Source organism: Tympanuchus pallidicinctus, unplaced genomic scaffold (genome assembly GCF_026119805.1).
Source record: "Tympanuchus pallidicinctus isolate F22 unplaced genomic scaffold, pur_lepc_1.0 scaffold19, whole genome shotgun sequence".
Classification (NCBI taxonomy): Eukaryota; Metazoa; Chordata; class Aves; order Galliformes; family Phasianidae; genus Tympanuchus; species Tympanuchus pallidicinctus.
Window position 1 is genome coordinate 15,386,360 of NW_026294710.1, and position 25,219 is coordinate 15,411,578.

General features: G+C 40.7%; 1 protein-coding gene across 2 annotated transcripts in view; it reads right to left on the reverse strand.

Moving 5' to 3' along the window:
* The window catches only part of CHCHD3 (coiled-coil-helix-coiled-coil-helix domain containing 3), a 157,177-nt gene that overhangs the window by 37,659 nt on the left and 94,299 nt on the right, over nt 1-25,219 (reverse strand). For both annotated transcript variants that reach the window (XM_052680736.1, XM_052680737.1), the window contains exon 5: nt 25,021-25,104. In XM_052680736.1, the coding sequence (XP_052536696.1) occupies nt 25,021-25,104 (84 nt within the window). The remainder of the gene's footprint in view (nt 1-25,020; nt 25,105-25,219) is intronic.

The window sequence follows — 25,219 nt, forward strand, 5'->3', positions numbered from 1 at the left end:
GCAAAAAGAAGTATTCTCCTCATGTTTGCCCTCAAAAAAAAACCAAAACTTCCCTGAACAAAAGTAGGAGCAGACACTCCTTAAAGAGCATATTGTGGAGGAATAGGAGGATGATTATTTAACTAGACGGCTCTGATTTCAAAAGTCTGTGTAAGGAAATAAAGTCCCATAGCTCTTGAGGAGGTCAGCTGTTTTGTCTGCATGCAGGACCTCAAAGCAGAAGTGCATCTTTTACTCTCGGCTGAAAATCTTCAGATTTCCAGGATGATCAAGTTCTGAAAGATCTCGTGTCATCCGAGCTGATAAAAGGTTCTCAAAAGAACCAAGAGAACTTGAGAGTCCTCATTTAATTTCACTAAAGATACATAACCTATATGCACTATTTTATAACAAACGTGTTGAAGCTGTTTTCACTGCAGATGTACCGTGACTTCTTTTTTTGCTACTGAAGTTTTCCTTTTAAGCCTCTTGGCTTGTGAAGCCCTGATCAAATTCAATATGAACATAACATTTATGCATTCTATCTAAGGTGGTTTTTTTTTTATTATTTTATTTTTAATTTAATAGTTTCGTAGTTAACAGTTTATTTGACAAAGGAAAAGTCGTGTGACTTCCACACAAAGGAGACAAATGTGGCCTTTGCTTCAAGTTAGTGCTGCGAAAGACAAAAATGAGCACAGCTTGACTTCAGAGCAGCTCAGCACCTGCTCCACCCACCAAAGGAATGAAGAGCTTGGGCTGTTTGGCACCTTTGAGAATCAGGGGAGAATTTTTTAATTTAAAGACTTCTTTTTCCTTGTCATCCTCCCCCACGGAAGGACTCAAAGCATCGGCAGGCAAAGATTACCATGCTCCTTAAATGGCAAATTGGAAAGTTTTCTCTGCTTCTTTTTAATCCATTGCTGCTGAAGCTGGGCTTTCTTTTATCCCATAATTGAACTTCTGGCCATTTCATCTCAGTATCCTTTATGAACTCATTTGTAGATAACATGAAGCATTTTGTTTTATTCATTCTGTTGACACACAGCCTGAGACCTATGTGGCCTTAAATGAAAAGATTTCCAAAGCCCTTAGGAAGAAACTGTTCTTAAGCCTACAGTTGCTTCACAGATTTTTACCCAACCTCAAGGCAGCCACAGTCCCCACTCTGTTTCGGTGCCACAAAGTAGGGATCAGCAGCCAGGCACAGCCACAAGTGCCCAAAGTGAGACATCACAGCAAAGAAAACCCATAGAGAACAGTGGTTTGGGTAGCAGGAGGCACTGTGTAAGATGCATGATCACTAGATTATGCCCCACTGTTAGGCACACAAAGTTGACTATATGGATTACAAAGAAAAAGGCAAGAAATACTGCAGAAAGAAATGCCTTTACAACACGGTCATGCTTAATCTCCGAGCTGCCAATAAAAGCAACAAATGTGCAAAAAAAGAGGAAGAACTGGGGAAGAGGGAATGACAGTAAGACAATAAGGCTGTCTATTGCAGTGCTAAACAGTGTGCATATATCTAAGTTCCAAACCATATTAACTTACTGCATTATAAATATATGGCCATTTTTACTGCATCTTTATTTGAATTAAAAACCTCTATTTGTCTCTGAATTTATTTTAATCAACCAGGGAAAGCCAAGCATATAACAGCGTACAGATTCCCACATAATACTGCATCTTTATTCTACCTCAAATGCTATTAAAGTGATACATGAAGGAAGTAATTTCTCTTGAAATCTCATCAAACCAGGCCTTTGCTTCAATTTTTAAACAAGTTATTTTCATAGAAGTTATGACCACTCTCATTCAGTCCAGCTGCACTATGCAGCCAACTGTTGCATTTTTCAGCTCCGGAGATGAAACAAGAAAGGTCCAACTCCCTATTTAGGGAATCTACCACACCTTATGCTTTCTGCTCTTGTTGGGCTTTTTAATGTGCTATTCTGAACCCATTTTGAATGAATAGGCTGAATGTGTTTGGTGCTGTTCTGCCTTCATCAGAAGACCTAACTGGATGGAGCAGGAAAGTTCTCTGTATCTGGTTACAGGGCTGAAAACATCAGTTATTCATCTTTTGTGATAATCTACACAAATTGAACATAAGAGAATGGCTGCTCTCCAATGCGAACTAGTTTTCTAATTCTGAGCTCCAGCATAAAGATAACTTCCAGAGTTTTGGAGCTCCCAGAGAAACAGCCAAGAAATTCCTTGATGGGAGACCACAACCATGGCATGAGGATTCTCAGGACTATTTAGAGACATTCACATAAACAAAAGAGATATGCACAAATCAGGGGACATGCCTGCATTGGGGGACATGCTTTCAAAGCAGAAAGTAATGATAACTGCAAGAAAGAGGAGAATTAGATGTGAGGTAGGGAGAGAGAAGACAAACTGTTGGAGAAACCCTGTAATCCAGAAAAGCTCAGGTAATGATCTGGGATTCTGAACTCACCCTGCAGAGGACATCCAAACAACAAGACCAAGACTTGTTTTCAGCAGTTTAGTTTAGCTTGCCTGGAGGTAAGTATGTTCCATGTCAGCTGAAACTCGAGTGCTAATTCCCTCTCCTCTGCCCTTTACTGTCACGGCTTTGTAGAACCACTATGGTCATCTCCTCTTAAAGAAATTGGCTCTGGACCACAGTGCTCCACTAACAGATTGCATGTCTGAACTACTAGAGACTGCAGGTGGACACCAACGCCACCAAATAACTGTTTCTACCGAGGGATTACAAGTGAAACAGGTACCTAAAATAGTGCTGAAGATGCCAGAGACAGAACTGCAACCTACCCAAAGGAAAGAAAACATGGCATCTTGGCAAATGTTCTGCCAGCAGACAATTCACTTCCCAACATAATTTCCTCTATTTCATTACATGTGTTTGTCAAAGACTATACATTCTGTTTGAAAAAGAGTATCTAAATGGTGTACAAGATCTATCTCATTTCCCAGCAGAAAATGGGCAAAATAGCTTTTTCTCCAACCATTTCTTTTGAATTTCCAATCCTGTTTTTCAGGCACCACTAATACCTTTAGCTGCAATTATTAATGCCTCTAAAGTTTTTTCCAAGATATGCTGCACTTCACGTTTCTGCCCTAGTAGAGCATTGATCTCTAATTTGTTAACACTCAGAACTGCCAAAGAAAATGAAAACCTTTGTGAAAAGGACAAATCTATTCAAAATTCTTACAGCTATTCAGCCAAGCATCTAATCTGCATGTAATTGTAGTACAGTCTTTAATACAAATGTTCTCAATCTTAGAGATGCATGTGTAAATGCACAACTATATTTACATCTCCTGCTGATGACAAGATGCCTAATCTAAATCATTCTTATTTACAACTTTTCTTCTTAGTCTCACTCCTTTCACTCTCACACATTATAAATTACATTCTCCCTAAGGGTATCCATTGGTTACTATTTTTCCACAACCAAAAGCAGACTTTCCACCCACCTCCATCCCCAAAATGCAAGAAACACAGAATGGCTGAAGTGGGAAGGGACCTCTGGGTCCATGTGCTCCAACCACACGTTGCCCAAGGAGGCTGTGAATGCTCCACCCCTGGAGGCATTCAAAGCCAGGCTGGATGTGGCTCTGGGCAGCCTGGTCTGGTGGGTGGCGACCCTGCACATAGCAGGGAGGTTGAAACTGGATGATCATTGTGGTCATTTTCGACCCAGTCCATTCTATCATATGATTCTATGACAAACCTGCTCAACTAGAACACACAGAGCAGGCTGCCCAGCACTATTTCCAGATAAGTTTGGAGATCTCCAAGAAGAAAACCTCATAACCTGAGGGTTGAATCTACTTCATTGTCCAAATCACTGATGAGGACTAGACCCACTACAGTACTTAGCTCATCACTGGCTTCCAGCTGCAGTTTGCACCACTGACCACCACCTCCTGGACCCAGCCATTCAGACAGTTTTCAATCCACCTCACTGCTCATACAGCCTATATTTCAACGGCTTCTCTATGAGGATTTTATGGAGGACAGTTTTCTTATTGAAGTCCAGGAAAACAATATCCCCTGCTCCCTCTCCATCTGTGAAGTTAGTGATTTCATTATAGAAGCTTATCAGGTTGATCAAGCATGTCTACTCCTTGGTGAACCCATGATTATTGCTCCTGATGATTTTCTCTTTCATGTGCCTGGAAATGGTTTCCAGGATTATCTGTTGATCACATTCCCGGGAATCAAGGTGAGGCTTATATGCCTGTAGGTCCTTGGGTCCTCTTTTTTTCCTTCTTGACATTTGTTTTCTTTCAGCCTTTGGCACTTCTCTCATTCACCATGATCGGCCAGACATCGAGAGTGGCCTCATAGTGACAACTGCCAGTTCCCTCAGCACTCATGGGTGCACTCCATCAGAACCTGTGGATTTAGGAATGTTCAGTTTGCTTAAGCACCTTAAGTACTGAGCAGATCTTCTTCCACCAAGGGTACACCCTCCTGGCCTAGTCTCTGGAACTTGGAATTCCCGAAAGGCATATGAGTATTATCCAAGTTGACAAATGCTGTCTTCAAAGCATATAGGAATGGCTATTGTTGCTGTCAGGAATGATGCCCAGGCAATATATGATGAGGAATTGCTTCTCTCAGTGGTGCTGAGTACAGATTATGGCACTAGGAATAGCATATTCATATAGGATTTAAAATTCCCATTGTTAGTCACCTTTATTGAATTAATTCTCAAACAGGGGTCCAACCAGCAACTATTGCATAGCAAAAGCCATGTTAAAAGGAACAACACCAGCTCACAGGCAAATTAGGATGATCATGAGCCATCTATGGATTACATACAGAACTCAGTACTTTATTTCAATGCATAGAGTACAAATATGTTTCTTTCTTCTCACCTCCCCACCCCCACTAGCTGGATACAGCTATTTCAAATACGGCAATATAAAACTGCAATCCTGCACTGCAGATAGTTTTCATCATCAGTATGGACACACAGAGCATCCCATATCTAGAGCAGCACAAAGGCAGCTTAGCTTAAGTCTTCCATTACATTCACACACAGATGTAGCTCATCTGCTGCGTGGATAACTCTTACAAAATACAGTGGTGTTACATGCAGGGGAAGAAAACTTGAGCTTACCCAAGGAGCTGTTATTGCAAACTTATTACAAAGACAACTCCAAGGCCAATGTAGCCCTCCTATGGACTACAGCAGCCATGATTTTGAGATTATGTTGCTCAATCTCCACAGTCAGAGGAGTGGTGTGGGACAATCACTCATTTCCACATGTTTCAGACTCATTTTGGTCAGCTTTCAGAGGCAGACAGTTACCTCATTAAAGTGTCCAGAAGAATAATAGAAAATTTCTTCTGTGAATTGCAGGTGAAAATGTGGCTGGATCATCAGTCTCCACTTAAGAGTCAGTTACATGTAGAGTTTCTCAAGTGTCTACAGCACAGTGTTCCCTAATGCCTTATCTAATGGTGCAGAGATGGAACACAAGTTCACCAAGTTTGCAAATGACACCAAAATGGGGGCACACGCCCTATTAGGAGACGCAAGTGGAATATGAACTGTTCAGCCTGGAGGAGAGCAAGTCTTGGAATGATCTGCTGGAGCACACTGGACCTATTGGAGCATGTCCTGAAGAGAGTCACAAAAATGATCCAAAGGATGGAAGAACTCTCCTAATGAGGACAGGCTGAGAGAGCTGAGGCTGAAGAGAAGGCTCTGAGAAGATCTGAGGAGCCTTTTAGTATCTAAAGGTGGCCTGTGAGAAAGAAGGGGACAGACTCCTTAGCAGGGTCTGTTGTGATAGGACAAGGGGAAATGGTTTCAAACTAAAAGAGATTTAGATTGGATAAAAAGCCCTTTTACATATATATATATAGGTAGTGAAGCACTGGAAGAGATTATTCAGAGAGCTGGTGGATGCCCTGGTCCTGGAGACACCCATGCTAGACAGGGCTCTGAGCTGATCAAGCTGTAGGTATCCCTGTTTTATTACAGGGAAGCTGGACTAGATCACCTTCAAAGGTCCCTTTCAACTCAAACGATTCTATGATTCTACGATCTAGCAGCCTTAAAAGCCCTAAGAGTTCATCAACAAGAAAGAGATGGGCTCCTTACTGACATGCACAGTGGGAAAACAAGAGCTATGGCTGTAAATCAAGACAACTAAGTTTCTGAATGGGTATAAGGAAAAATACTTCTTTCCAAGTATAATTAAGAAGAGAGATGGAGACCCTAATAGGCTGTGGTATCTCCAGCCTCTGTGGCTGACAAGGATCTGATGACAGATAGCCCTGATCAACCTTGTCTGTCTTCAGTGACAATCTCTGGAGCAGATGGTTGGACTTCCCATGGCCCCTTCCGAACTGAATATTTCTATGGACATGCATGCCTACACTCAGTGATATGTCCAATCCCGGAATGAAAATCTATTTCAGTTAGTGGGTGTGTAGTCTGCTCTGCAGCTGTACATGAAATTCATTTTGTGGCTGAAGTCAAACATACAGAATTAAGGATTGGCTTCTTTCAAATAAACAGAAAGTAGCTGGGTTTAGCTTTGTTTATTAGATCTACCACTCAGTTGCTAGATCGCTACTCAGTTGCCTGAAGGCATAATCTGTCTTTAAAAGTCCTTGGTCTCCCTTCTGACCTGGAAGTCTGGGATGAGGAGCAGAATAAACTCCCCACAATACAGGTGGAAACAGTTAGAGACCTGACAGTTCACCTGTACTGTCACAAGTCCATGGGACCAGATAAGATCTACCTGAGGATGATGAGGGAGCTGGCAGAGGTGAATTGGTAAGCCACTTACCACCATCTACCAATGGTCCTGGTCAACTGGAATGGTCCCAGAGGACTGGAGGCTTAACAGTGTGAATCCCTTCTGCAAGAAAGGTTGACAGGAGGATCTGGGGAACTACATGCCTGTCAGCCTGACCTCGATGCCACAGAAGACACAGAGACAACAGACCATCTTCAATGAGATCACACAGCGTGTGCTGGACAACCAGGAGATCAGGCCCAGCCAGCATGGGTTCTTAAAAAGCAGGTCCTGCATGACCAATCTCATCTCCTTCTATGATCAAGTGACCTACCTGGTGGATGACAGAAAGGTTGTCAACATATCTACCCAGGCCTCAGCAAATTTCACAGAATGCTCCTGGAGAAGCTGCAGCTCGTCACCTGGACTGGTACACTCTTTGTTGGGTAAATAACTGGCTGGAGAGCTGGGCCCAGAGAGTGCTGGTGAACGGAGTTAAATCCAGCTGTCAAATGGTCATAAGTGGTGTTCCCCAAAAGTTGGTACTGGGACCTGTCCTGTTTAATATCTTTATTGATAATCTGAGTGAGGGAATTGAGGGCACCGTCATTGAGTTGTAAGATCACATCAAGCTGGGGAAAGCGTAGATTTGCCTGAGAGAAGGAAGGCCTTTCGGAGGGATCTGGACAAGCTGGATAGCTGCCCAGAGGCTATTGGGATGCAATTCAACAGGACTAAGTGCCAACGAAAGATTGCACTTCAGCCACAACAACCACATGCAACAATATAGGCTTAGGGCAGAGTGGCTGGAAGACTATGTTGAGGAAATGGACCTGGAAGTATTGGTCAATACTCAACTGAACATGAGCCAGCAGAGTGCGGGCAGGCAGACAAGAAGGCCAGTGGCATCCTGGCTTGTATCAAAAACAGCACTGCTAGCAGGAGCAGGGTGGTGATCATCCCCCTGTACTCAGATCTGGTGAGGCCATGTCTTGAGTGTTGTGCTCAGTTTTGGGCCCCTCACTGCAAGAAAGACATCTGGAGTGTGTCCAGAGAAGGGGAGTGAAGCTGGCCAGGGATCTGGAGTGCAAGGCTTATGAGGAGCAGATGAGGGAGCTGGGATTGTTTTCCTGGAGAAGAGAAAGCCCAGGTGAGACCTTACTGCTCTCTACAACTCCCTGAAAGGAGGTTGTGGCAAGGTGGGGATTGGCCCCTTCTGCGTAACTATTGACTGGATTAGAGGAAAAGGCCTCAAGTTGTGCCAGAGTAGGTTCAGTTTGGGTATTAGGAAATCCTTTTTCTCCAAGAGAGTGGTCAGGTCCTGGAACAGGCTGCCTAGAGAGGTGGTTGAGTCACCGTCCACGGATGTGCTCAAGAAATGTTTAGAGGCTGTACTCAGGGACATGGTTTAGTGCTGGTAGATGGACAGTTGGACTAGCTCATGACTTATGTCAAACCACCTACAAGATATCCAGGCAGAAAGTCTCTGAACCCCAAAATATCAACTGACTGGCAGCTGATGTAAAACTAAAGCTAAGCAAAACTCACAAAACTACGTACCAGTGACAGCTTTTGGTGACTATGAAGTGACTGAAGTACTTCAAGGATAGCCTCTTGTAGCTGCTTTAGACTAGTTTGAGCAGTGTGAAAAGATCAAGATTGCTACAGTACAAATGCTGAGGATGTAAAAAAGTGCTTGATGAAAAACATCATACAGATTTGTTTGGATGACTGGTAATGATCAGACTCCTAGAAAATTATATTTCCTACTCAGTCTACATTAAGAGCTATGCTGATAATTAGGTAAGCAAGAAATGAAATGAGGTATAAGCAAATTTAAATCAAACTAATGTGAGGATTTTTCAGTGCTCTTACAACAGCATATCCCAGAAGACTCATTTTGTTTGGAAACAGTCTTCTGAAAGAAACACAGCCAAAACTAAGGCAGGTGGCCTTCACACTCAAAAATATGCTAAATAAAAAATCCAGGACCTACGAAAAAGAAAGTGTTCAGCATACCACAGTGTAATCATTAGCACCAAGTACGCTGCTTCAGAAGTGAAAAACACGGTTCTGTTGCTGTCAGTAGCACCACAAAATGCCTACAGCTGGAAGTTATACCGCAGCAAATAATTCAGATGCAGACCTAGACAACGTTCACAAGTTATAGCTATGTTTCATGACCTCTGAGAACTATTCTCACTACCTGGCTTCTTTTTCCTGCCTTTTTTTTTTTTTTTTTTTTTTTTTTGGTGCAGTTCTGTATATTCTCACCATCAATTTCAATTCCCCCTCCCACAGTGCTCAGCCCATTTTTCAAGCCATAGCTGTTATTCTGCCTTTCAACCTTCCTGAAGTTATTTAGTGCATGTTCTCCCCTACATATGTAAATTCTTCTACTGGTTTCTTTATTTTTCTTCTCCATTCATAAGCCATCACTTGTGCTTCACTATCTCTATTTTTCTAGAAATCCACAACCCTCCAAAGACACCTCTTCCTCATTAGTCTGAATGGATTTTTAGATGTTTTTAGGAACACAATCTCTGTTCTATGCATATTCCCCTTCACACCATCCATCTGTTTTGGCAAATGAACTCATTTCTCTCTGTCGGTCACTGATGGCATTACAGAGCAGATCTGCTCATCCCCTGCCCATAGTGGCAGTGCTCCACAGCACTTGTCTCTATGGAATTCATCATGAAAAACCTCTCCTGCCCTTAGATAGATGTTTAAACTGTGATTCCTTGATAATTGACGGCAAAACATACGAACAGAACCAAGGCAAGTCATTCTCTTGCCAAACTAAGGGGATGGATTGATAACCATTCAGTGGCAGCTATCTCTCATCAGCAACTGCTGATTGACCACAGATACTTAATGTAGACTAGATGTTCCCACCTTAAATGTGCGACAGCCACTCGGTCTTACCAAGAAGGACATGTTCTTCCTTTTCCCACATGAAGCTCCTTAACAAAATCCTCCATGTGCCCTCATAGCCAGCTATCTTAAACCTACCACGGGAAAAACATCCATTTGGTTATTGTGAGACCTGGCAATGCCTTGTAGGATCAGCATCATTGTAAGCTTACCACACACTAAAGAATCTCTTTGTATTAATGCAATGTAAGGTCTCCATTCTCCAGAAGTAAGAAGCATGAAGTTAAATTATCTCAATCAGCAAGCTTCATTTTATAGCGAAAACTCACTTCATTTTATAGTGAAAGCTTAGGATGAACCTTCACAGGCCATCTAACCCAAATCAGGCTCAACTAGAAGAGGACACTGAAAAATCATGTCCTGAACACTTCCAAGGATGATTATATTGCTTACATCTGTGCCTTATGGATCATGCCACCAGGAATTGCACTGCATTTATGCTACACATACAGTGAAGCTTTCTACTTAGTCTCTCTCTTTTCAAGCTAGTCTTTAAAGCCTGACCAAGAAGAGTAGTAGGACATTGCCAGTTAATTCAAAGATACCTGAAAAACATCCACATTCCCAAAAATTTCCTTAAGTTGTATTAACCAATCAAATAGAAAGGTATCATCCACCCCCACAAGTATTATTACAGAATCATGGAATCATTAAAGGTGGAAAATAATACTGGTCCAACCACCAACCCATCCCCACCATGCCCTTAAACCACGTCTTTAAGTGTCACATTTACCCTTTTCTTGAAAAACTCCATGGCGATTCTACAACTTATCAATAGATGCTTTTCCTCTTAACCATGGATAAACTCTACTTTAAAAATGTTCCACCAATAGTATGGGATGGCATATGTAGCATTTTACACTTTATTTTTTCAATAGAAAAGTCAGGATCTTGTAAGGATTATTTTAATTATTTGTTTATTTTAAAGAAGTTCTTTCTTTTAATGTGAGAAATATCTGAGACCCTTCATCAATTATTGGAAACAACCATACGAAAAAAAAAATTGACTGAAGTTTTCCCAATTTACAGAAGCAATTTTCTGCTTTTGAAAATGCATTTTTTAAAACATTTTTAACACTTCTCCACATTTCCTAATAAAATGAAGTTCAACCTGCACCGCTATCCAATATTTCAGCTTGTCTATATCAGAAATGTTTGCTTTGCTCTGTTGAAATCCTTCTGAGACACCCGTGCCTGTCTAGCCACAAAAGATCCTCAAGTCTCCAGCATTATCTGAAACATGCACAATTGAAGAAAGTTTCCAAAAACCAACTGGCAGTAGCAGCAGTAAAATCCTACCAAGAAAGGAAGCCCACGAAAGTTGTCTGAAATGTGTAAATGGATACAATATGGTTCACGTTCATTTCAAATTTCATGCTAGCAATGCATTATTTGGTAGGGTTAAGTAAAAAAAAAAAACAGTTTATCTGTTTCTGGTAGTACAGGGGACAAGATAGCAAAAGCCTCAACGAGTTGAACAGCTTCAACTACAGGAAGCAGAGAACTATCTCATGAGTAAGGACAGATAGGGCTGCTGAGTGATCCACACAGTACCACAGTACCCCCTGAAAAAGGAGTGCCTGGAGTGCTGATTTAAGACAGTGGCTTTTCCTCCAAAACACCCTTATTTTCTCTTCGTGCTTCACTCAACAATACATAAATTCTAAGAAAGGACATTTTGGCAGGCTGTGCTTGCTACCAGTGTAACCTACTGAATATAAAAAAAAAATTCTGTTAAAAAAACAACTATGAAGCATGCTTTAAAAGCCTGCTTGCTAGATAAGTTGACCAAGAAATGAGTAAATAGTAACATAGAATGGAATAGAACCATAGAATAGAATGATAGAATGGCCTGGGTTGAAAATGACCACAATGATCATCCAGTTTCAACCCCCTGCTGTGTGCAGGGTCGCCAACCAGCAGACCAGGCTGCCCAGAGCCACATCCAGCCTGGCCTTGAATGCCTCCAGGGATCCAGGGGCATCCACAGCCTCCTTGGGCAACCTGTTCCAGTGTGTCACCACCCTCTGTGTGAAAAACTTGCTCCTAATATCTGATCTAAACCTCCCCTGTCTCAGTTTAAGACCGTTCCCTTTGTCCTGTCACTCTCTACCCTCACAAACAGCCATTCCTCCTCCTGTTCATACGCTTCCTTCAAGTACTGGAAGGACACAATGAGCTCTCCCCAGAGCCTTCTCTTCTCCCAGCTAAACAAGCCCAGTTCCCTCAACCTTTCCTCACAGGAGAGGTGCTTCAGCCCTCTGATCATCTCAGTAGCCCTCCTCTGGACCTGCTCCAAGAGCTCCACATCTTTCTTGTGCTGGGGACCCCAGGCCTGGACATGGTTAATTCAAAACACTATATATGTTAAATTCTATAAAATGCGTTATTTCTTATTTATTCCCTAGAAAAGTGAGCGAGTTATCAGAGAATTCACTCCTGATGTGTTATTTTGATGATTACGCTGTTCTGCTGTTGATGATCAGAGAAACTGAGGCAAAGAAAAAAATGGTGAATTTTCCATGGCATAAAGCAGAAATGGAATTATCACCCTCTCTTTTCAAATTGTTCCTCAATACTTAAAGGCAACATTTCCATTGTCTCAAAAAACTGGGACAGTTGCTCTAACACAGCTCATTGGCACCGTCAAAAGCAGCAGTTATGGTTTGGACATTAACCACTGCAGAACACCGATGGGATTTTACTTCTGAAGACTACAGGCCAGTGAGGATTAAGTACTGAAATCAGGGGCAAGCTTGGCACAAATAAACGTGTGAGCAGGCATGCAGCAACAATGATCTGCAGTGCTTTTAAAAAGACCTATGGCATCATCAGCAAAAAACACTTTGCATCACTACTACAGATGTTTTAGGAGCAAGGATTATTTGGGGGGTGGGAAGGAGGGCTTTGTGTTTAATAAATATATAGACAAAAAGGCAACAAATTTGGTTGCAGAAAGAATTTCCAACCGGGTTACACCGAACAGGCAAAACAGTGAAATGTTAAGATAAGACATTAAAAAAAATGGTAATTCTTCCCTGAGCATTAGACACACATTTGAACTCTTCTGCTATGGTTCATTTGAATTTCTTTCATAATTACTGCAGCTATGTTTTTGTATTTTAGTGTGCATAAATACATATGCCTAGATGATTACGGCCCACAGTAATGCAAACAGTTAAACTCTCTGACAAGGGGGAAAAAAATAAAGATTTCAAAAGTGGCAGGAGAGTATCTACTCATTTCAAACACATGATTATCTTTCCATATTTCAAAAGGAAAGGCCTTTTGAGGCACAGCAATATGCATGTGAATAGAAACATATTGAAAAGTCTCAGCTTTCAGGTATAATGCTTTTCAGTTAGAAAGGCATAAGATGGAAGAACTTTCAATTCCCTGTGACACACTTAAAGAGAACTGAACACGCCACCAGGCTTGCATTATCGCTGCCATCCCCTCTCCCCACCGATGGCTCACCACCACTTCTAAGCTGTCTGGAAATTCCAATTAAAAGCAACACGAGCAACACGAGCCCCTCCGCAGCCCAACTGGACCCACAGCATACTGAGCACGTTGCCAGCCACAGAACCCATCCGCAGGCTGAAAAACAGCTCTGTGAAAGAGAATACAAGGAAGAAGAAACCTTCACCTTTGAAATATCAGTGTAAAGATCACACATTTTTCTAGGAAGGATCTCACAAATACGGTGCCTCTGCTACAGAAGTGCAATGCCAGCTGTCTGTTCCTTCTTTATTGAAGGATCGGGGAGTCGGGGATTTTAAAGGCACCTGGGTAATGCACAAGACAAATTGGTTTTGCTCTCTTCAAAGCAAAAACTTCAGCTGAAAAGAAGTTGTCAGTAGGCTTGTCACCAAGTCCATTACTGTGATTTTTTCCTTGTCTGTTCTCCCCAGGTTTCTTCCCATAGCCCTCCTGCTCATCTTGAACTCCTTCTCCCACCTTTAAAGCTAGAGCGCTGGTTTCAGGGAGCTTCACGGGTAATGCAACAGAGAAAAATTGTACTTAACCTTTGGCTTCTGTAACAAGCCCAGACAAAGCAGAGATCCATGTCAGAACATTGCACAAAATCTGGTGCGTTTATCTTCCCCTTCATTTGCAGCAGGCCTGTGGTCTGTGGTCATACCTTAAGGTTTTGGCTCAGCTCTTTCTGTGGCTGGACTCTCCCAGATGTTAAGAATATCACCACAAGCACAGCTAGGTTGGACTTAATCCCTTGTACATGAAGAGCACAATAAAATCAGATGAGAAAGACAAAATAAACCAGCAATAGGGGAGAATACAGGGCAGAGCACTGCTTTTGCCTGATGTTGTGGAATTGTGCCCTTTCCCATAATTTGTCCTGAAGGACAACTCGATGCTTACAGTAAGGAATTAGAAATGAAGATTAGATTCTGCTAACGGTCCCTTTTCCCTAAAGGCCCCCACAGACAAATGGCAAACTATCCCAACTTTGCATTAGAAAGGCTGTATGTGAATCACAGCTTATTGTTCAGTGAAGCTAAAACAGCCTCACAAAATCTATCAGCCACCAGATGGAAACAGTCCTTCTCCTCTGTGCTGAGCACAGCCCTCTCTCCAACCGAAGGCCAAGTTATTAAGAAATTGTTTGTCGACTTAGATTGGATTGATCATTTATTTCCCAAATTCCTTTTCCCATCATTTACTCATTATACGCCTCCTTCTGATGTAAGAGGACATTTATTAGCTTCTGCATTTATTGTGCTGGCAAATAGAAACATTCTGCAGCATTTCCTGGGGATTCTCTCATTTATCTATCTGTTACAGGACTGGAGTATTTTTAGGGGCAGAAAAATTAAAATATCACTCAGACTGACAGCAATGAAAATGAAGCCGATATGTGCTCAGGAAGGCTGTTTCAGCCTTTGGGTTTACAAGATGATTTACAAAAATGTAGGGAAGCATTTCACATAATTATTATTGCTTGTAATGAGAAAAATCACTAACTACTGCCTTGAATGAAAAGGGAACTTTTTAATATGAAAAGATGCTCAGAAAACGTTTTAATGCACATCTTGTCACTGATACCCCTTTAAATGGAAGGTGTATTTAAATTGGGTACTTCTTGTTTTCAAATACGAATACACAAAAGGTTGGGAACAGAAAACAAGTGAAAACACATTGACCTGTAAGTGTGCTTCTTCTCATTTGTTGCTCAGTTTGTCCAAAAAAATGAAATAATTGGGCCATTGGAAAACCGTATGCAATATATATTTTAAAGATAAATAACTTTAAGGGAATACACATCCATCAGATTCCCAGGAAAGTGCAAGAGATTAAAGAATTATTGCAGTTCAATTATTCCTCATATTGTATAGTCACTGAAATCTCTAACAGATACCCTAACATCCACTGGCTTACCTGTCACAAGGTTCTACTTAGAGCTGGAGTATTTTCTACGTGATACTTTGACAAAGAACTGCAAGCAAACCGTCTCACTGAGGGTTGTGTTAAACACAGTGTTAACTTACAATACAGCTCTTGTACCAAAACTTCTACAAAGGAAAAAAGGTGGGAGGAGGGAACAGACATGGGAGAAAGGAAAGCTGCTTATTCATTAACCACACATATGTTACAACTCCTTGCCATACCCAACGGAATGCGATAAGCACCGCCTTTTGACATTCCAATGACACATTTCTTTGGTTTATTCCATTTTGCCTATTAAACATTTTTCTCATGGTATTTTTTGTTGCTTCTCAGGAAGGGGAAGGGAAATAGCGCAGCTGAAGCTATCAAGGAAAACAGATGCAGACACAATCACTAAGGGTGACTTAGGCAACGCTGACATGTTTGTATTTAACTGTATGCATCCACTAATTTGTTTTCATTAAACCAAGCAGTGCTGGATGAACAACTTACCCTAACAAGCACCCAGCAATGATTTTATATGTGAGAATAAAGCAGACAGGGACTGAAGGAGATGTCCAACGCGCTGCTTTGTTTTTTTGGTATTGCTCCCTGCATTCCCACTTGTCTCACAGTTTATCCTCATCTGCAATTTTTATTCATGGGATGCAGATGCTTATGTGTTCAGACTTCACAAACACTATGACTGAAGAAGCTTTAAGAGAAACCGAAACCATCACAGGGAAAAACAGTGGTTAGCAATGGCTAGTAATCATGGGAACATGATCAAATTCCTGCTGTTAAAATACAGTTGGAAGTTAGCAAATGGTGACACCCAGCGTGGTGAAAACTGTATAAGCAAGGAAGAGTTAAGAAGAAAGTGAGATACAAGCAGTGAGGACTTGTGAGCTGCAGGACCAGAAATGGGTTTATGGCAGAAATCACCTTTACAAAGCAAGACGATAGGTAGGAAAACAGAGGGCTGACATAAACAGGCATACCATATAAAAAGCCATTTCCTGAAAAACAGTATTTCACCGTCTATTGGGTCAGTGAATCATAGAATCATTGAATAGCTTGATCAAGTAGTAGGATCATCAAGTTCCAACCTTCCTGCTACAGGCAGGGGCACCAACTTCCAGATCTGGAACCAGAGCAGGCTGCCCAGGGCTCCATCCAACCTGGTCTTGAACACCTCCAAGGATGGAGCATCCTTTCTGGGCAGCATGTTCCAGTACCTCACCACTCTGTGGAAAACTTCCCTCTGACATCCAATATAAACCTTCCCCCCTTGAGCTTAAAACCACCCCCTCCTTGTCCTATCACTATCTACCCTTGTAAAAAGTTGATTCCCCTCTCATTTATAATCCTTTTCACATAGTGGAAGGCTGCAATGAGGTCTCCCCACAGCCTTCTCTTCTCTAGGCTGAACAAGCCCAGCTCCCTCAGCTTGTCTTTGTAGGGAAGGGCTCCAGCCCTCTGATCATCTTTGTGGCCCTCCTCTGAACCGTATTCAACAGCTCCACATCTCTCCTGTATTGGGGGCCCAGTACAGTATTTCCAGTATTGGGGGAAACCCACACCAACAACCAAAATCTTCAGGAATTTGAACTTCAGAAGTTTTGAGCATCCCCAATTCCAACGAGCGTCCCTGCTCAGCCACTCACGGAGCTCTATTCATCCTGTTGGAGCACACACCTGCTTAACACACACTGAGTTTGGTCTTACCAAGACAGTGGAATTTCACATAAATAAAAACCACCATCCTCCCCATCTGAGGAAATGCCAGTGCATAAATTCTTCAGGAAACAACACTGGGGTATCCTGTAGGCTGAGAAAGAGCCTTCAGGATGATTTTATAGCGACATTTTAGGCCAATAAAGTACAATGAAATAAAGCAGAAGGAGTGAAGACTTGAGATTGCCAATAAAAATAAACAGCATCAGAGAAAAAGCTGGTACCCTGTGTGGTTAGTTCTAGCTGAGACTGGGGGTAAATTACTGAAGTGACGCATGAAAAGGTAGTAAGCCAGAAAAAGAAAGCTGCAAGAATGATGATGGGTTGAAGAGATGGCACCAATGGAGTTAAAAATAAAGAAAAAAGCACCACTACGTAACGAAAAGCAGCGTGCATTTTAACAAAGTCTTGAAAGCTCATGCAAACACACCCCTGCTCGTGGGCCTGAATTATTGTTTTGCATCCAACATACCCTTACCCCTTGGTCTTCTGCAAGTACTTACAAAATGTGAACATGAAATTACCCATCTTTTGCTCCAAACTGAAATTACAAAACAAACAAACAAACAAAGAACTATCTGAAAACAAGGTAATATACGTATTGGGTAAGTAGGAAAAAAGGACTGCAAACAACCTAGATGGAACTATCTGCTACATTCTAGCAGCTATCAAATGTCTTACTGCAGGGGCAGAAAAGCCTGGAATATTACTTATCACAGTTTGGTTTTTGTCTCCATTTATTTGAAGACATGCACACAGGATGGAAAAAATAATCTATAAGCAAACATTTAGAGAAACATCAATCTCTACTATTCAGTGTGGAACAACTCATTATTTTGTTATTAAGCAGCGTTTCAGCATTGCTATTGATTGGATATGTGATAGTGAAAGGGGTATTTTAATAGGAAAATGTCTCAGAATAAACATTTTCAGTGGTTTTATGCAAAAATATATATGGGTGGGTGTGTATTTAATAACTGATATACATATTAGCTACTTATTTAAAAATAGCAAATAAAAGATAATGAGTTAAAGAACTAAACTAAACAAAAAAGGCTTAAAAACAATTATTTAGAATAGTGATTGTGGCTCAGAAAGATATGGAGGTAGAGCATTAATGCAGCACTCCAGTCAGAAGGCTACAGCTCCGTCTGTCTTTGTCAATCAGGTTGAGGTTTCAGATATTGTAATTGGTAGCAAGTTTCCTAATCTCAACCTGCCAGGCAAGAAGAGCTCAACAAAAGCTCTATCCCCAAAATATAATGAAATTTGAAGAGAGGAATTTTCTAATATTGGCAACATGAAGCAAGATCACAGGTTGGGCTGACAGCTTTATTATGCTAAACTGACAAAAACATTATGCTCTGGTCAATACTAAAAAGGGGGAGGGGGTTCATGAGCAGTATGGAAATACAAAGCATTGGGAAACTATCATGAACTTTTGCTTTTATCTCTCTGGTGCAGCACATGTCTGGTGACATTACAAAGTCTCCTGGCCCAAGTACAGAATGAGAAATTAATGTGTCTTGATTTTATATTCAGGTCTCCTCCTGCACTGATTTGGAGAAATCTGCAAGAAATCTCTGTTGAGGTTGAATATTGTCCCACCAGTAGCCTTACATAAATAAGAATGGTATGGTATATGGCTACACTGCAAGCCATAATACATTTTACTGCTTCTATCTGAAAAATGTTTGAAAATCAGAGTTGTTTGACATTTTCTTTTCCTCTTTATTATGGCTAAATTCAGTTGAGTAGATAGAACTCAATGCCAGTAGATTAATGCAGTGGTTGGACTGGTTTGATACACAGACAGAACCATGACCTAATCCTGTTCAAATGTAGTTCAAGGAAGAAATGATAACAGAGTTTCAACATCTACAAATCTCTCGCTTCCAGTCTGTCTCTCTGTATTTCTGTACGTAGCATCACTCCCTCTACATATGTACAGAGAGACACGGCGTAATACACGTATTTGAGCTGTTTATGCAGATAAATATGAAGAGATAAAATGAAGAGGTAGTTAGAAGGAAAAAAAATGAGAAAATCTTATAAAAATGGGAGGAGAGTAAGAAGGATGGAATTGTTTTCTTTGTAGTATCCACTGACAGATACTGCTGCTCTAAGCTCTGGTTGAAGTTCAAATTTGTTAAGTAATGCGACACTGGCATACCCACTTCAAGTGTAAAGAGAAGAAAGGTCTGTAAAATGTCAGCAAACATGACTTTCCTGAAACACTGGAGTTCAGTTAGTAAAGCTAAGACAGATATTAGTGGAAGCATCAATTTAAATAGAGCAGAAAGGATCAGGCATTTGTAGCTGGACTGCAGTTGCCAAAGTCATCTCTCTGGACTGAAGACTATGAAATATCTCTACAAGGGTAAACTGGAGAAACTCCACAAGCTGGGGAAGTCGAAAAAGATTCCTTTATGGAAAATATAAAATGTTGGCATCCTACGTAAGGCCTCTACTGAGAGGTTATTTCGCTGACAGGACAGTGGTTATACAAGAACGCATTATGTTTAGGAAATAAATGCATATGGCCAGTATTTTGAACTGCAATGGACAATTTGGAAAACCCTACTGGTGTTACTTGCATCCAACAAAGAAAGCACGTACTGCACAGAAGCAACAACTGCAACTAACTAACTGTCAGCAGTGTGCTAGAGGTAATTCCATTTCTTCATAGGAACAACGACAAAAGGTTTGCTGAGCTTTCTCTGTGCCTTCCTCAAATGCTCAGAACACAGCATCATCAGCCAAAACTGTTCTCTGCTTTGCTAGATGCAGTTCAAAGTCTTAAAACACTGTACCTACATCACTGCTGTTTGATTTTGAAAGACATGAAAGAATACGCTACGAATGTGTGGAGTGTAAACATGTTTGCTCTACCGAATACAAACTTCTAAACACAAGAGGTGAGAACAGAATCTTCTCCTGGTTATGGAATTCTGATACAATCATGTGAGATCAAAGACAGTCAACAAACTGATAATTTGAAATAAACAGAAACAAAAAATGTCTAAACTGCTAAAATACATCACAGGGAATGAAAATGATTGCAGTTACAATAGTGCCTTATAATAGTTCGCTATTATTCACATCTTGCAAACCACAGTTTACAAAAAAACACAGCAAACAGACTCTGATTATTTGGTTGTTTAGACTTTGAAAAGGTAAACAAGATTCTGAAGAATCTGAACAAATGTGGAACTCGCATTGTTTGCATCCTAGCACTTATGTTCATTATAATCACATACAAAAAGCCAATACTTGGCTGTGAAGCTGAGCTGTATGTTATCTCCTTTCTGAGCACTGGCTCTATCACTGCAAAGCACACTGGTCCATTCTAAGACTTGAATAGAAAAAAGGAACAGATCATTAAATTATAATTTCCCCGTACAATTGGTATAAGCATTTCCTACCAACAGGATTAGCATGAACACAAGATCCCAGAATAAAGCTGCTCAGCAGTGAGAATGGCAGTTTAGTGTCTAGTAAATTCGATTTCTCTGAAAATCCTGACACATCATAATAGTGAAATCCTATTTACTGTAGCAAGCAGGATGGATAATACTATTTAACACCTGGTATAGTATGTGCCATCAGCTCACAGCTTCGTGCTCTGTGTGCTCATCTTACCTTAAGGTTAATGCTCCTTGACAGCCTACATGGTAAGTAGAATCCCCAAATTAAGTGCTGAACCTCTGATTTGCAAATCCTTCCTAAAAATGTAAGTCGTGAAAGAAATGGATGCAGATAAGAGGATCACATTTGCAGAACTTATGTCTATATTCTCAGGCTCTGATCTGGCAATAAGCCTTGTGCAGTGCAGGAAGCTCCCTGCAAAAAGGCCACTGAAGTCAGCAAGGGATTGCACAGAAATCAGAAAACCCCCAAGAACCACAGGGAGCAGTGACTTGTTGACTACTGGGCAGTATAACATAATGCTGAAACTTCTAAACGCTAACAGAATTATTTTCTTTACCTTATGCTGCATGCATATTCACATGCATACTAAACAATACTCACTGAAAGCATTTCTAGGAAATTTGCAAGCACAGTAGCTTAGCTTGAAAGAGAAATATCCTGATTAATATGGGGATACACATCTTGCTCATTCACATAGATAAACTAAGTAGTTGTGTCATACAGCAGTCTATTAAAATTAATTTCCTTCTGCTCCCATGACTGGGGGGCATGATTCTTGCAACGACGCTTAACAGTACTATGAAGCAGCGTAACGTAAATGAAAATAGCTGGATCTGTTGAGGAAAGGTCGATCTAGGGAGAGTTGAATGACTCTCTGTAAGCTGCAGAAGCACGCAGACACACCTCGTTGTGTTTGATGCCAGAACTCCAAGCAGAAGAGGAAAGCATGCAGTCACGATTTCCCATGCATTAAAAACATTCTAAAGCAAAAGCAACTGGGTGAAGGAGTGACAGGACGTCAGCTGCTCTGCAGACAAAATTAATGCAACTGTTGATGTTGGCTGGAACCTATACATCACAGTTATAGTAGGGATGTAAAAGTAGTTATGAAGTCTATATCCACCAGGGCTTTGAATTTACATGCAATCCAGTGGCATAATGGAAGGATGATGGACGCAGAGAAGCTGAACAGAAAAACGATGGACAGAAGTGTGTGAGAATATGTGTGTGTGTCTATCGGTGTAGATGTACATGAGACAACGCTACAGAGAGGCCACAATCTTCAAGGTCCCAAGCTGCACAATCTGAGATGCTCATTTTCCTATTTCTTGCTGCACTACCTTTTAAAAGAAAAAACAGATGGCTAAAAATACCACTAAGGTCTGCTTATTGTATGAAGCAATTGAAATGATGTAGGATACGTGCACATTCACCATCTGAATTCTGCTGTCTTGCCCTCCACTTGTTTGCTCTAGTCAAGAAGCATCATTAGCCTGTAAACACATAACGAAGGATCACAGATTTTTCTCAAAGCTTGATGTGTGAACTCTTAAATAAAGCCTTACACTCTAGTTAGATATACAGAATACAGAAGGTTATTCTTTAACTCCTTTGTTAAACGATCTCATTTTGCTTTGCTGCTGTGGAGCATGTAATAACTCATCGCTTATGTGCTATCTTTGACCTAGAAGCACTGGCAGCTGTTAGGGGAATCGCCGGGTTTTTGGAAAGTATCAAAAGGTTTTTAGCACATAAACTAAATTTATGAACAGATACTGCCCCAGAGAATGGAATTGTTTATGTTTTAGTATCACAGCTGTCACTGGTGCGCAGTTATTTTGTCCTGTATTAATCTCCTCAAAAGGTTGAGCATCTTCACTCAGTCACTGAAATATTTTATAATTGACAGACTTCATCTGGCACTGAATATGTATAATAATTTTCTCCATAAGGAGCACCCTGTGCTGACACTAATCTGTTCTGTTGTCGTCTCCCTTTATTATCAACGTCTGCACTGTTTTTTCAGCAGCACTGAGGAACACAAATATGAAGCTTCTAATTGAAAAAGCTAGGTAATCAAAAAGCCAATTAATCATACAGATGAGCTCTGACATTCAGTGATGCAACAGACAGAAATACCACATATGCGCTGCTGAAGTATTTTTAAAGTGTGTTTATTTGATGTAAGAATGATCTGAGAATGTAATTAGCATTCTTTGTCACAAATGACAGCCCAATATTGCACATTTCCTCATACTGACATTATCTCTCTGAGCTCCACTTGCTCCACTCCCATCTTACCTTCCACTCTCAGCTTTTCTCTGTTGAACAGCACATACTCAAACACCGTGCACCTTCCACTGAAATCAGGACAAGCTTAGGAGCAAACAAACAGCCAGTTACTGTGCTCTGTAATTTCCAGCACGTAAGGCCTTTACAGACCTTTCTTTTTTCTTAAAGCTCTATTTCCATCCCAGTGCTCAAAAAATAAGCAATAGTGAAACTCACAAATGACCTTAATAACGGCTGCAGGCACCAGCCTCAGTGAAGCTTGGATTGCAAGATACACGACCTCTCTGCTTTTGTAGGTTTTCATTCTGTAATCTCCACATCTCTGAAAAAGTTCAAAGCCCGATTTGGAGCACAGAGTTCACCTCCTCTTAGAGCTTGAACAACTGTTTTGTTTTTTTGTGTAGAAGAGATATGCACATGTACTTTGAAAACAAACCTGATGACAGCTTAGCAAAGCAAAAGTTCTTTACTTACAAATAGAAAGTCATAGAATCACAGAATGGCCTGGGTTGAAAAGAACCACAATGATCATCAAGTTTCAACCCCCCTGCTATGTGCAGAGTTGCCAACCACCAGACCAGGCTGCCCAGAGCCACATCCAGCCTGGTCTTCAATGACTCCAGGGATGGGGCATCCACAATCTCCTTGGGCAACCTGTTCCAGCATGACACCGAAGTCAGAAAGTAAAGATTTGCCTCAGTACCACAGGAACTCAACTCTGAAGACAGAGCAAACATCACCCACAGAACAAGGGAGTCAATTCAGAACTGTCTGCTGTAGTCTTGGAGACCTTAAGATCAAGATGTGGAACAAGAGCTGGCGAAGATCACCCGTATGATATGAAGGGACAACATTTCAGCAGTAACAAACACAGGTGTTTATAGTTCACTACATCATTTCTATGCAACAAAGATATATTCACATGCTTTTTAAAATGAAATTCCACGCTGGAAGTGGCCACTTAACAGCAGCAAGTGAAGGCACTGTACCAATGAACTACTTTAAGATTAAAAATAGGAAAGAATAAAAACCTTATTTGCTGCATAGCACCTTAAAAAGGTAAAACACAAGCAAAGAACCATGGTTTTTTTTTCATGTCCTTTGCCATCAGTTACTCCATATAATCACAGAATCATAGAATGGCTTGGGTTGGAAGAGACCTGAAGGATCATCAAGCTCCAAGCTCCCCTCTGCAAGCAAGGCCACCAACCTCCACATTTAATATTAGACCAGGCTGCCCAACCTGGCCTACCCCAACACTACTTGGACTTCAACAACAGAATGGAAGACCAATAACTAAGTGAACAAGTACAACCATGCTTGGATCTAGCTTGGATGACTTACTACAGATACTTTCAGCTCTATCATCAGTCAACTGCTTGAGAACTATGAAGCTATTCTGTGGGGATTTTGAATGAGGGATCTTCATTTGTGACTGTTTAAATAACACACTTTTAGAATCATTAAAATAATTTAACGTCATCCTTTCAAACTGCTCCTCATTGCCAAGAATATGCCCTTATTAATGCAATATTCAAAAAGGTTGATCAAAATAATGAGATGGAATCTGGTATGCCCTCTGTTTAAAATATTCATTAAGATCAATTATACAGACTGATAATTCAGGCAACACACTCTTCTTTTTAATCCATAAAAACAAGCAATCTTCTTCTCTTTATCCTGCTAAACTCCACAAATGAATATATATCATATTAACATTGTTTTCAAAATTAACAAAAAATCCAAATTAAACAATAAGTAGGCTCAGAAAGAAGGAGAAAGAGGAAAACATATTGAGGCTGAAGGTTACAACAAACCTGGGATCTAGAACATGATGGCAATAACAATTAGTTTGAAAATAGAATCTTATAGAAAAGTACTCTATAAATAAATAACAGTAATATTTTGAAGCACTTCCTATTAAATATACTGTAAGCTCTTCCCACAATATCAAACTGTTCTGTACAGTTTAGTCTCAATTCTATCGCAAAAGAGACACAAAAGTACGTTTTTAAATATGTCCTAAACAACCTGCAGTTAATATTAAACTGCAGGTGGGTTTGGTGGAACCACGAGCTGCTTGATGGGAGTAACTGTGGATCACAGTGCAAGTAATGAAATTCAGTAGTATCTTCCCACTTCACATAGGATTTTCAGACTGTTTGGTGATGCCTATTTACTTGCACTGGTTCTTCATCTGTACTGGTAGGAAGGTAATGATTCTCTATATGTAATTGCTATGACAGATAAAATCTCATTGAAACATGAGAACTTAGGTAATAAGGAAAAGAATATCCTCAACTTTAAAGCCTCCATCTTGTCAATATAAAATAAGCCAGAAACAGTAGCAGTTAATACCAAAAAAACCCCTCTCTAGCCACAGCTTTAATCTTCCTCTCCTTAGAAAAGTCATCTTGTTTAACAATAAAACCTAACCAGAAAGTCAGTAGCAGAAATAAACAGAAAACTCTTCATTAAGAAGGAAGAAAGGCTTACCCTTTCCTCCAGTCGAGCCAGCTGCTCTTTGTAGTAGGCATCATGCTTCTTTAGTTCTCTGTCTTTCTCCTCCAGCTGCCTGGCCTAAAAAAAGAAATAGAAAGATAAAACTGGATCAGGAAAGAGCATCACTAACAAAGCAAAACATCTACCATAAATTGTACCAGTAAGGAATACACAGTGATTGAAAACTGCAGTC